This window comes from Entelurus aequoreus, linkage group LG03 (assembly GCF_033978785.1).
Source record: "Entelurus aequoreus isolate RoL-2023_Sb linkage group LG03, RoL_Eaeq_v1.1, whole genome shotgun sequence".
NCBI classification, from domain to species: Eukaryota; Metazoa; Chordata; class Actinopteri; order Syngnathiformes; family Syngnathidae; genus Entelurus; species Entelurus aequoreus.
Genome location: NC_084733.1, coordinates 71856027 through 71870685, shown reverse-complemented (window position 1 = coordinate 71870685; position 14659 = coordinate 71856027). Strand labels below are relative to the sequence as shown.

At 41.9% G+C, this 14659-nt stretch overlaps 1 protein-coding gene across 2 annotated transcripts in view; it reads left to right on the top strand.

Annotated features, from left to right (window-relative positions):
• Positions 1-14659, top strand: part of vwf (von Willebrand factor) — a 108993-nt gene that overhangs the window by 39714 nt on the left and 54620 nt on the right. For both annotated transcript variants that reach the window (XM_062042597.1, XM_062042598.1), the window contains 4 exons: positions 3092-3186; positions 14073-14224; positions 14296-14399; positions 14483-14621. In XM_062042597.1, the coding sequence (XP_061898581.1) occupies positions 3092-3186; positions 14073-14224; positions 14296-14399; positions 14483-14621 (490 nt within the window). The remainder of the gene's footprint in view (positions 1-3091; positions 3187-14072; positions 14225-14295; positions 14400-14482; positions 14622-14659) is intronic.

Genomic DNA, 14659 nt, shown 5'->3' with positions numbered 1-14659 from the left:
CGTAACTTGGAGCTAACCACTGGAAATATGGAAGCGAGTCATCCAGACACGCCCGTGTTTCTCTTTCCGTCAGGAACTGGGTGACTAGTCAGAATAGAGGCAAAGATGAATGCAGCAATGTACAGAGACATCCTGGATGAAAACCAACGCTTCCCATCTAACCTGATGGAGCTTGAGAGGTGCTGCAAAGAGTAATGGACGAATCTGCCCAAAGATAAGTGTGACAAGATTGTGGCATTGTATCCAAAAAGACTTGAGGCTGTAATTGTTGCCAAAGATGCATCAATAAAGTATTGAACACAGGCTGTGAATACTGAGGTACATGTGATTTTTTAAGTTTTTTTAATTTTAGTAAATTTACAGAAAATAATAATACAAAAAACTAACTCTGACTCGGTTTGTAAAGCGGCCGTGCCAACAAGCGGGTTTCAAGTTTGATTCCCACTTCCGCCATCCAAGTCACTGTTGTTGTGTTCTTGTGCAAGACATTTTACCCACATGCTCCCAGTGCCACCTACATTTGTTTAAATATATCTTAAATATGTAGATAATAGGTCTGTGTAAAGCGCTTTGAGTCTCTAGAGAAAAAAGCGCTATATAAATATAATTCACTTCACTTCACATTGTCATTATGGTGTATTATTATCAGTGAGGACAAAAGTGAATTAATTACATTTTAGAACAATGCTGTAACAAAACAGAATGTGAAAAAAGTGAATACTTTAAAGATGCCCCTTGTATCCCATTTATATCCATGAATCATGAAAGTAATTTGGAGAGGGTACTGAGGGGACATTGCAATGTCCCTTGCACTTTTTAACATCTAAAAACAATGTTACACTATTAAATGGACTAGTCAAACACTGGCGCCAGGTGAAAAACGGCTGCTACAGGATGACATTTGTCCCTCTAGACCGCCCACAATCAGAATCAGAATCAGAAATACTTTATTAATCCCCAAGGGGAAATTAATATTTTCAGCACAATCCCATTCAAGGGCAGACAAACGTTACAGGGAGACAGAACAGGATCGCGGACGGGTCTGCCAACTTCCGGCACCCCTTACAAAAAAGGTGAGAAACAGGTAAACGCTGGGGGGGGGGTGAGAAAATAAAATAAAATAAATAAATATATATTCAGTCTAAGCCTGGGCCCCAGGAGAGGGCGTACAGACTGAGGCCACGTGAAGAAAAAAACCCTCATAGCCATAGCACACAAAAGCATGTGTGTAAGAGGGGAACATCAAAAAACACAAAGGACATTAAATATATTAAAAGAGCAGAGCTAATGCAACCAGCCATTTCTACATACAGCCATTTCTACATACAGCTACAAAAGTAAAAAAAAACAAAAAAAAAACATATAACACTGTGGTGGCTTCTGCAGTGTTCCACACCATCGTCTGCTGGGGTGGGGGGAGCATGGCCAGAGACAGGAGCAGACCCAACAAAGCAACCAATAGACCGCCGACTAACTCTCGGCCAGTGGCCAGTCTGCATGGATGAGCGAGGATGCGTCTAAGGAGACCGAGGTGTCCGATACATGCTCATTCAGCCAAGACACTGAGAAGCTTGTCCATCCTGGCGCTCAGTGCTAGCTCCACAGCCCTGTCTCTTCATCCGCATCTCCAGTCTCTCCAAACGGACTCTGGTGGGGCAGAGACCCAGCAGCTGGTCTCCATGGCCAAACGGCTCCCGGGACGCAGATCCAGAAGTTCACAAAAAAGCACAATAGAAGTCTCGAAAGTGCCACCCCTTGTCACACAGTCCCAAAGGGTCCCGAACCAAAAGGCAAAAAATAAAACCCACATGAAAACCAGAGGGAAAGAGGGAATTGATTGGCTGCCTTCTTGCCAACATGACAATGATTGACAGCATGCAGCAGCTGACCAATCAGCAGTCAGATGCCAGATAAGCGCGAGTTATCCTGCACGCAGCAACATAAATCATAAAAAATCCAAACAAAAGGAGTCCAATGCTCCACTCAAAAGTGGTCATGCTGTCGACTAAGACTAAGAAGGATAATAATGCAAATTGCAGCAAAAGTGTTCCTGGTGGTGCAATGGCTTAAATATTGGTCTTTTGTCCCAGTTGACATGGTTCAAGTCCCAGCCATACTTGCCAACCTTGAGACCTCCGAATTTGGGAGGTGGGGGGGCGGGGTTTGGTGGTAGCGGGGGGGGGGGGGGGGGGGGGGTGTATATTGTAGCGTCCCGGAAGAGTTAGTGCTGCAAGGGGTTCTGGGTATTTGTTCTGTTGTGTTTATGTTGTGTTACGGTGCGGATGTTCTCCCGAAATGTGTTTGTCATTCTTGTTTGGTGTGGGTTCACAGTGTGGCGCATATTTGTAACAGTGTTAAAGTTGTTTATACGGCCACCCTCAGTGTGACCTGTATGGCTGTTGATCAAGTATGCCTTGCATTCACTTATGTGTGTGTAAAAGCCGCATATATTATGTGACTGGGCCGGCACGCTGTTTGTATGGAGGAAAAGCAGACGTGACGATAGGTTGTAGAGGACGCTAAAGGCAGTGCCTTTAAGGCATGCCCCCAATATTGTTGTCCGGGTGGAAATGGGGAGAAATTCGTGAGAATGGTTGCCCCGGGAGATTTTCGGAAGGGGCACTGAAATGCGGGAGTCTCCCGGAAAATCGTGAGGGTTGGCAAGTATGGTCCCATCCAGGGAATACAAGGTAAACATTAACTAAATCATAATGCAATCTTGAAAAACAAAGTAACGTTATTTATTTAATTTGGCTAATTGAATTGTTTTGTACTAGAAATATATTATTGAACTATTTCAGTTTCCCATTTATATTCCTTCAAAACCACACCCCCTTCAAGCAAGCCCCCTCTATGCAAGCAGTTGTGTGTCTCCCAATTTGGCCCCTCTCAGGAATAAGCCTTGATCATGCACATTGAAGTGCAACCTACACAAATGACTGTAGTACATTACAGTATACATACACAGCATTTTCCATTTCTATTTTGTGCTGACTGTATTTTGAATCATGTTCATGTTACAAATTATGCTTCCTTGTCTACTGTATAAAAAAAGCGATTAGCCCTTTGCATGTTTGTATTTATCGTGCAGCTCCTGTGAGAGCGGATCCATGCGCTGCAGCTCCCACAAAACAAGCACTTCATTGTCCGACCTTTTCTACGATGATGACCTGGCACCATCCAGAGGTGAGATCTTTTAAAAGGGATCTACATTTACCGCCAACAATATTCCATTTACATTATGTGACCTGAATGTTAACTAAGTATTAGTGATATTGTTATTACAAGCTCTAACGTAGACAAACTATTTTTAGCGGCGCAATAATATGCATCAATGAAGTACTCAATCTTTCTTTCTTTTTCTATTTTGACAGAAAAAAGACATGTACTGCATGCAGTTATATACTGTATCTTTTAAACTTTATCTATCTAATATGCAACAGATATTATATTATCATACATTCAAAACATTTTGGGGGTTAAAACATACGTAAATATCTACTTAGCCTTATGATTTCAAAGCAATATATCCACCAAATCGTACCCTGTAAGCTTGACAATATATATTTTTTAAAAACAGCTCTGTCTTCAGAATCCTATCGTAAGAAAAAGGCAGTGGTATCATTTTTTACATGTACAGTAATACACTGTGAAAACAGCAACCATATATTTTATGCAAAAAAACAAACAAAAAACTGGCAGCTCAATCAACAGATTTTACCTAAAATAGAGTGTGACCATTTTACTGTCAATTTTATGGTAAAATTCTGCCATTTTTTTGACTGCAAAATCCACAGATTTTTTTTTCTTACAGTGTAGGTAAAATATACATTTACTAATCAAATGCATAGGTAATCATGTGACAATATCATGCGGCTAATCCTTATACATGTATTTTTCTTTTATTAATGTTACAAGCGGCCGGCCGTCTGAGGGCAGCCAAAACGGCAACGTGGCCCTCAATGAAACGAGTTTGATGAGTCATATTTTTGGGTACTTGATGCTATCTGGTCAGCGTGCTTAGTGTTAGCATTTTAATTCGGCTCTGGCTCTTCAGCATTCTTAAAAAATTTACAAAAACATTGCATTTTCTAGTTCTTAAAAAGAAATCTGTATATTGTATACTGTATAAATGTATATGTTTGTACTGGCCCACACTTTTTTTTTTTGTCAGTCTGTGGCCCTCAGTGGAAAAAGTTTGGGGACCCCTGGAGTAGTACTTGCATTTCTAGGAATGCTAATACAGGCTAACTTTCCCTCAGACCCAAACACACATTTTTTGGAGCTATAGCTCAACGTGCTCGCACTGAAGTCACACTATGACATCAATGTGATCTTATTTAAAAAAAGCACATCCAAAACGGCTTGCAGGCTCACGTCTAAATGCATGTACATTTTTAATGGACGCTTTGGCATTGTTTAACACGACTATCCAACATTTATAGGTCAGAAAAAAGAAAAATCATCGTAGGTCCCCTATAAAAAAAAAAGGAAAAATAAGAATGATTCTACACATGTTGACCAAACCGTTGTTATAAAGCTAAGACCCCGGGGACACCAGCTGTCCCGCCCTGTGGCTAATTAAAAGATAAAAAGTGTTAAAACGGAGGCCTGGCACCTGCAGCACTTAACTGCAAATCGTTTCTCGTTTGGCGGGTAACTGCTTGTTTTAACCCCCCAAAATTGTTCTGGAACTGAGTCCTGGGACTGCTGAAGCCAACAAAAGGTCCAAAACCCCGGGGACATCTGTCCCTCCCACCCCCATGGCTAACTATACCGTAAACCAGTGGTCCCCAAACCAGCGTCTCCAATTTTTTAATTATTTTTTTTTAATCTGTACTTTCTAGCCCAGGGGTCGGCAACCTTTACCACTCAAAGAGCCATTTTGGCAAGTTTCACACATTAAAGTAAGTAATGGGAGCCACAAAAAATGTTTTAAATTTAAAATGAAAAACACCACATACAAAGCTTACATGCTTTGTGCTATGTTAACCAGGGTCTCAGACACACGCACCGGCACGCACTTTATGTGGAAATTTGATGTTAGTGCAGCCCGCGAGTTTGAATGAATGGCGCTTGATAGCGTCACACTTGCCAACCCTCTCATTTTTCCCGGGAGACTCCCGAATATCAGAGCGTGATGACACTGCATTTGGCGCCCTCTACAGTCTGCCCAATCAGTGTACCTGCGCAGCCACAAGTGGGATGCAGCTTAAGCTTGCTCACGTAAGAGACAGCAAGGCTACTAACTCAGCAGCCACACATCTTACACTGACGGTACCAATACCCAGAATCCCATGCAGCCCTAACTCTTCCGCTCAACCAACGCACGGAGAGGGGGGGGGGGGGGGGGTTGATGTGTGGGGGGATTTGGTGGTAGCGGGGGGTGTATAATGTAGACCGGAAGAGTTAGGGCTGCATGGGATTCTGGGTAATGGTTGTGTTGTGTTTATGTTGTGTTACAGTGGGATGTTCTCCAGAAATGTGTTTTTCATTCTTTATTGGTGTGGGTTCACAGTGTGGCGCATATTTGTAACGTAACAATGTTAAAGTTGTTTGATACGGCTACCGTCAGTGTAAGCTGTGTGGCTGATGAGTAAGTATGCTTTGCTGTCTCCTGTGTGTGCAAGTAATAACAACATACAACATGTGGCTGGACTGGCACGCTGTATGTAAATGCTATAGAGGACAATTACTGCAGTGCAATTAGGGCACGCCCTTTATATAGTAATTAGAGTGTAAATAGGATTATTTTTCCCTGGGAGTAGTCTATGAGAGACACTGACATCCATAAGTCTCCTGTGAAAATCGAGGGGGTCGGCATGTATGTAGCTGAGGCCGCATCACAGTGGTCAAGGAGCTGCATGCGGCTCCGGAGCCGCGGGTTGCCGACCCCTGTTTCTAGCCCATCCATCAATCCATTTTTCTACCGCTTGTTATTCTCGGGGTCTCTTAGCATCAGTGGACATATTTTTTTATTTTGTTCAGTGTAAGGAGAAGGCAGTTGTCTAATCTGTAAAGAGACATATATATATATATATATATATATATATATATATATATATATATATATATATATATATATATATATATATATATATATATATATATATATATATATTAGGGCTGTGAATCTTTGCCGATTCAATATCGATTCTTGGGGTCACGATTCGATTCAATATCGATTTTTTTTTTTCAATTCAACACGATTCTCGATTCAAAAACGATTCTCTATTCATTCAATACATAGGATTTCAGCAGGATCTACCCCAGTCTGCTGACATGCAAGCAGAGAAGTAGATTTTTGTAAAAAGCTTTTATAATGTTTTATCAACTGATTGCAATAATGTAAATTTGTTTGAACTATTATATGAACCAAAAATATGACTTATTTTGTCTTTGTGAAAATATTGGACACAGTGTGTTGTCAAGCTTATGAGATGCTATGCAAGTGTAAGCCACTGTGACACTATTGTTCTTTTATTTTTATTTTTATAAATGTCTAATGATAATGTCAATGAGGGATTTTTAATCACTGCTATGTTGAAATTGTAACTAATATTGATACTGTTGTTGATAATATTCATTTTTGTTTCACTACTTTTGGTTTGTTCTGTGTCATGTTTGTGTCTCCTCTCAATTGCTCTGTTTATTGCAGTTCTGAGTGTTGCTGGGTCTGGTTTGGTTTTGGAATTGGATTGCATTGTTATGGTATTGCTGTGTATTGTTTTGTTGTTAAAAAAATAAAATAATAATAACTTTTATAAAAAAATTTAAAAAATAAAAATAGATTTTTAAAAAATGAGAATCGATTCTGAATCGCACAAAGTAAGAATCGCGATTCGAATTCGAATCGATTTTTTTCCCACACCCCTTATATATATATATATATATATATATATATATATATATATATATATATATATATATATATATATATATATATATATATATATATATATATATATATATATATATATATATATACATATATCGATATATATATATATATTGTAGCGTTGACCAGCATTCCTCCAATGGGGAATTCAAATTGCTAGTCTCTCCCAGATTCTTTTTATGGCAATATGCTGTTGTTTATATTCAATCACCAGGCAGAAGTTGGTATTTTGTGGTTTATTCTCCAAGCTTAGAGGACAAACCTGAGACCAATCCAGCACACCAGCGTTCCCCAGCCCGGTCCAGATCGGTCTACCAAAACCCCGGAACTCCTGTCTACTTCCTCCTTCTCCTGTCCCCCCCACCTGCTGTTTCCCCATTTTAGCTGTGCTTCTTATCTTAGGAATGTAATGGCAGTCTCAACAAAGACAGCGCTCTGACTCTAACCAAGGACACTCGAATCCAAGCACTTTGTACCACACGAGACATTAGCTGATGTAAATATGACTATAGGAGTTTTTAGAAAGAAGTAACACTTAAATATGGATATGATTCTGATCTGCTTCCACCAATCCCCCTTTAAGATCTTCTAATAAGATCTTTAATACTTGTACAAAACTTATAAAGCACGCCCCACATTAAAGTAGGTGCTGGTTTTTTCTTTAAGCAAGCTAGCGATAAAACAACAGCTTATTTACATGGGAGATAGATGGAGGGAGTCCACGTCAATGTCGTCATGGTCAGGGAAGTAAACCAACAATTCTCGAAAGTCTTAAAGTTACCACTTTGTTAGACCCCCTTTAGTGACACTTAGCCCAAGGGGCGATAAAGCAACCGCATGAGGCTATGATGGCCAAAAAAGCTCCGAATGGAGACCAAGACAGACTTAATTAGGTCAGTCCACCTGTCTAATGTGCTTAGAAGCCAATCTTTGAAGGGGTCAGAGAGAGAGTTCCCTAGACAGGGCCTGGAGGCCCTTTAAGGCCCTCTGAACTGAGCCATCGGGGGTAGTGTTGTTATGAATGAAGGTACAGCATTGGTCACCAAACATTGCACACACTCCTTCTTCCTTGGCTAGGATGCGGTCAAGGGCTATGCGGATCTGAACGGCCCTGAGGGAGGTCGGGGCAAGTTGTTCAGCAAGTCCCTCAACGGCGTCACGAGTCAGGTTGGTTAGTCTCAACGGCGGCGGGGAGTTAGAGAGGCCGCTGAAACAGGAGTTCCAAGGGGTGTTAATTTGGTGAGTGGGGTCACCAGTCTAACCATAGCACAAAGCCCAACGGCTGACGTCGGGATTCTAATGTACAATCTGTGCTTCCCACAACACCAGAATAAGTCAGCTGGTGCCCAAGGGCCTATCCTAGAGCCATCTATCAGTGTGGTGCACCAGTAACGGTTGATGTCACCCAATTTGTTGGGGGACGGAGAGGGTCCTGTAATTTAAAAACGCGTGTAATTCAGCTTTTGGGCCACAAAGGGAAGAAGTCGGGTGGCATTGTCAACAGAAGGGTACACATGTCAGTCAACTTAAAAGGGAAAAGGGACGTCCAGCGGAAGAAGCAACACAGTCACCCAGGTTTTGGCATCCACCTGAGCCACAGGTTGTCTGCACCCGCTCCTAAGGTCAAAGGTCAAAGTTACCAGGCCTTCGGTGGTGATGTCATTAGCACGCACGGATGTGAGCCTTTGAAACACCACCGAGGTGGGGTGGTACTTTAGGTGCTACAGAGGGTGTAGAGGTAGTTAACGCCCTCTCAAGGACATTCATTTTAATAATTCCTTTAGCGTCTGTATCAGTCAGGTCAAGCCCCAAAACAACATAAAAGGGACGATGGGCACAACTTACCAGAGTATGTTGTCTGCATCCGACACCAATGGTTCAGGGTTGAGTCGTAACAAATATAGAGGTTATTACCACGGTAATAGTTATTGTGTCCCCCGTAATTAATCACACTGCACAGGTCAAAAAATAAGTCTTGCTATCCCCTTTGACCCAGTCTATTTAAAGTCCGCTGTATGTTCTTAGACACTTGTCAATCACTGTCGTCAGGAAGGATGAACTGAGACACAAAGACAGTAGAACACGCCCAAGCACCAGTCCGTCAGGGGACACTAGTCGGGTGTAACATCCTGCCTTTCGTCTATCAATATCAGTGTAATTTAGGTAACAAAACGGGGATAAACATCAAACTTTTCACTTAATGTAACGACACAGATAGTTATGCTGCAAACAAGCAAGAAAAACGAAGAAACATTTAGCATACTGGATTGGTCTCACACAAGGATATACAATATAGAAGTTGAAAAGAGTAATGTAGGTAGAAAATCTCTCTCGTCTCCTGGGCTGAGGGGCAGATGATGTGGCGAGGGGGTCAAGAGGGGCAGATGTTGTGGCGATGTCAGCAATGACATCCCCTGGTGATCTGTCAGGTTCTTCAGCTGTAGTGCAGAGGGAGAGGTGGTACCAGGTGTCCCCTCCACCAGCCAGTCGAAGGGCGTGGGACGTCCGTTCCACGACCTTGAAGGGACCAGTCCACCTGAGCTCCGTCCACTTGCGTTTGATGACCTTGATCTTGACCCTCTCAGCGGGCGGAAGGGAATCTGTACAGAAGAACTGGCACACAAATTCTGCAATTTTTTGTGTAAAATACCATTTTGGTTTTACGCTGAGTCCTCCTTCCATGGGGGGGGGGGGGGGGGGGGGGGCTGCTGGTCCTGTGAATGGCTGACCTGTATGCAGCTCATAGGGTGAAAAACTCAAAGGGCGGTAAAACAGTTTTATTCACTGACCTTCGAATGATCATTAACGCTAATTGCAACATGTCAATCCAATTAAATTTGGTCTGTGCACAGATTTTAGCCAATTAGTTTTTTATGTTCTGGTCCATCCTTTCAACCTTACCTTGGGACTCAGGATGGTACCCCAAACCTGTGTTCTAGTCCGAAAGCCTTTTCGACCAAGGCTAAGTGAGTATTTTTTTTAAATGGTTGCCGTTGTCTGACCTAATCTTTTTGGGGAAACCATGTCGGGGTACTAGGTCATTCACAAGTCATTTAATTACTGATATTGCATCCTCTTTTGAGGTTGTTGTTGCTTCCGGCCAACCACTGTGATTGTCAACACAAGTCAGTACGTACCTTTTCCCTTGTACCGTATTGATCATTTCAGTGAAATCAAAGACTATACATGGTTCACCCTCACCTCCTCCATATTCTAAATTTGATATACTAAAGTACTATCGATGTGTAAAATCATTATTTTCAAATTAAAATTAGTTATAACTTCTTACCCACGGGAAAAATGTTAAAACTATGGAATGTGTCAGAGTCGGATGATTGTCGATTTTGTTCCAAGGAGTCTGTATCCACCCTCACTCACCCCCTTCTGTTTCTGAAAAAAGGACTGTGTTAGTCATACTATCACTTTCAGAAACATCAAAGAAAAAGGTCAGCTAATAGTCAAGTAGCGGAGGACAGGTCATGTTTGAGGTCAATGAAAGTCTCTTTAGCCTCTATGGTCCACTGGGGGGTGGTGTTAGGGTAGGGGACCCCTTAGCGATATCACAAATAACTCAAACTCAACTAAACCCTAACTTTTATGTAACTTATTCAATATGGTGAAAGTAACAAAATATGCTTATATTTATATTGTCACCAATACTAGAAAAATACTACCCTTATGGCGGATGCTTTAGCAATAGTATTTTGAAATTTTACCACACCTGGCGGCCCCAATAATTCATTAAGTCAAGCTCATGTTGTAGAAAGTTGAATGATGCAGACACGTTTGTTACTGAATACTTTCTATCAGACTTCTGTCTTGACGACTATGTGTATGTAATGAGCAACTATAATTATTTGATATGCTTAAATGTGTAATGTGTTGTTTTAGCTCAGCTGTTGTGTAGCTGCTAGCTCCTCGTAGCCTACAGGTGTCTAAAGTGCAGCCCATAGTAATGTGTTTAACATTACCATGGGCTAAACCTAAACAATTGAAAATGTGGTATTTGGGTGTCGGTGTAATGTTTGGCAGCTACGCCGTGTCTTATCATTGTACCTAAGTTCTTTGGTTTTGTAGGCGAGACAGAGAGCAAGGGAACAATGTGGGACACTATTGTGTCCATCTTATACCATGCTAGCTGTTGCAAAGATAGGTCAACATGAGCAGCCACACCTTGAGTTCCAACATATATAAATAATCATAACATATGGCGAGTCGGGTGGCAGAACACACGGAAGCATCTCAGCCAGTCAGGGTTTTCACCGTTAGAGCAGTTGGATGTCAGCCATTCCTGTTGTTTCAGGCTGTGGTATGAGCTCATGGAGTAGTCTTGGTAGTGGTGTCGCAGCTTGGTGGTTCAGCCGTCAAGTAACACCAGGAATGTTCCTTCTTTGCGATTTGAATGTCAGGGTACAGTCTGTAAAGGAGGTCCAGCAATCTGAACCGGAAGTGGTTTGGTGACAGGTAACCTTCTTGTGACCCCAGCGAAGCCTTCAACCTTTAAAGAGGAAGCATACAGTTTTTTTGGTACCTCTGCATTCAGAATCGAATGGGTGGCTGATAAAATTGTCCGTTGACACTCATGTCCAGCAGGGGTCCTGTCGGTACTTCCTGCTGCGGCTCCTGATGTGGGCGTCCTCTTACACGCCTTCGTGTTCGTTTGTTGGCACGACGGAACCTTTCCTGTTCGGAAATGTTCGGACAGTCACTACTCCAGTGACCAGGCTGGTCACAGCCGAAACAGTGTCTACCCCAGACCGGCTTTGAAGCATCGTGTTGTCCACCACCCGAGTCCAACCGCACGTCTGTTGAGGATTCTTTCCTCCACCTGTTGGAACTCAAAAGCAAGGTCACCCACTGCTGAATATACCCTAGCTGATCTTTGACCTTTTGGTTCTTTTAACCTTTTATCTTCAGCGATCTGTAATTTAAGTAGTCGTTTCCTTGTTGCTCTGTCATTAGCCCTATTTTGCATGGGAAGAATAAAATGTCCTGCCATATGTTGTTTTTGGCACCTTGTATATCAGGGTTAACTTTGTCCAAAGTGTTTGGCCAAAGGTTCCCTCCCGGAGGTACAGGTGGGAAAGCAAGGTCAACAATGGCTTGCATGTATGCATCGGCAAGAGACTTATATTATAGTATGTCCAAAGTGTTAATGTCATGTGTCAAAAATGTCTGCCGGAGAAAATGGTCAGACGTGTACAAGGGGTTAATTTTCGGAGGCAGGATTAATCTTAGAGGGGGCGTGTTAATACCTCCGTCTCTTGTCACTGGAGTAGGGGGCGGTGGCTTAGTCAAAGTCTGGGCGGGTCGTTTGACACACACACACACACACACGCACACACACATACACACTCAGCAGCACACACACACACACACACACACGCGTAAGCACTCCCGCACACACACTCACACACTCAGCAGCACACACACACACGAGCACTCTCTCTGCGTTTCACCTACCATAAAACTTCCAGTTACTTTTTTATTTTATTTTATTTTATTTTTTATTTCTTTATTTTACCAGACGTTTGAGTTCACGACTTTTCGAATATTGTAAACCCCCTCTTAACCCTTTCAAGGAACGTTCTCTTATTTTTCTTTTTAAACTGTACCTGCTAATTCCATTGTCGACAACCGTACATTCAATTGATCATCAAAAACAGTAATGATTCATCACATTCCTCCCCGACCGCCATCACATTTCTATCTGTCACACTTGTTCATGTCAAACCCTGTGGTCATTGTGTCTCTCATGCCCCATCCGTAACCCGAGAATGTATTTCTCGTATTTTTCATAAGGACTTTAACCTTGAACTCTATTAGGGGTGACCAAATCCCCAGGGCGAACCACACCCGACTATTTGCTTACTCGTCAGTGAAGCAGCCCGTCACGGTAATCTTTATCGTATTATTAATAAGGACTCTAACCTCAGAATTAAAAATACGAACGGACTTTAACCAACAACTTTATCGTATTATTAATAAGGACTCCAACCTCAGAATTAAAAATACGAACGGACTTTAACCAACAACTTTATCGTATTATTAATAAGGACTCCAACCTCAGAATTAAAAATACGAACGGACTTTAACCAAGAACTTTACCGTATTATTCAGAAGGACTTTAACCTTGCGAATTTTAATATACGGATGGACTTTAACCAATAACTTTATCAGGCACAGATGAAAGATTCAAGACACAATGACATGAGTTGACCACTATTTACAACTATTATGTAAAATGGCGGACAGGGCAAAAATGCAATCAATCTATCAAAATCACCACTCTGTGCCTGGGATTACAAAACAGTGTTTGACTTACAGACTTCAGGACAGACTCCTAACGCAGATTTTATCTAAAAAGAAAGGTTCTGCTTACCTTGAATTGGCCAATTGAGTCTGTCCAGAAGATTGCAAGAAGTCATCAATCAACAGCGTGCCATCCCGGACGAGCCCCCAAATTGTTGCGTTGACCAGCATTCCTCCAATGGGGAATTCAAATTGCTAGTCTCTCCCAGATTCTTTTTATGGCAATATGCTGTTGTTTATATTCAATCACCAGGCAGAAGTTGGTATTTTGCGGTTTATTCTCCAAGCTTAGAGGACAAACCTGAGACCAATCCAGCACACCAGCGTTCCCCAGCCCGGTCCAGATCGGTCTACTAAAACCCCGGAACTCCTGTCTACTTCCTCCTTCTCCTGTCCCCCCCACCTGCTGTTTCCCCAGTCTAGCTGTGCTTCTTATCTTAGGAATGTAATGGCAGTCTCAACAAAGACAGCGCTCTGACTCTAACCAAGGACACTCGAATCCAAGCACTTTGTACCACACGAGACATTAGCTGATGTAAATATGACTATAGGAGTTTTTAGAAAGAAGTAACACTTAAATATGGATATGATTCTGATCTGCTTCCATCAATATATATATATATATATATATATATATATATATATATATATATATATATATATATATATATATATATATATATATATATATATATATATATATATATATATATATATATATATATATATATATATTTATGGCCAATTTTTTTTAAACCACGTGTCAAAAAGTTTGGGGACCCCTGCCGTAAACAATGTAAAAATAGGCTCTGCACCTGCTGCACTTAGCCCAAATTAGCAACTTGTAACTTCTTGGTTGCAGAGCGGCGCTCAGCAGAGTGTGTTCCTCCATTGATCCGTGCAAAGTGTGATGCAGGGCAAACGGGCCTGGAATGTGCCAGAACTTGCCAGAATGTGCACCATCCCTGTGTCTTCCAGGCTTGCATCCCTGGCTGCTTCTGTCCACCCGGCACTGTACGTATAGTGTCATTCAGGTTCTGGGTTCCGAAGAGTCTGAAATGAGAGCAAACTGGTTGATATTTCAGGTGTACCACCGCAAAAACTGCATTGTTCCAGAGCAGTGTCCGTGCTACCTCAACAACAAGCCGCATGCATCGGGACAAACCATATCGGTGGACTGCAATACCTGGTAAACATTTTTTCCCTTTATGCGGGCGAATCATGAGATTATTTTCTCCGTTGATGTTTCATGACTTCTCTTCTTGTTTGCAGTGTGTGTGAAAACAGGAAGTGGCACTGCACGAAGAAGTTTTGTGATGGCATATGTCGCACCGTGGGGGAGGGGCATTACATCACCTTCGATGGCCAGAAGTACACGTTCCCTGGACTCTGTCAGTATGTCCTGGTCCAGGTGAGCGACTATACAAATACTGTATTTTTCGGACTATA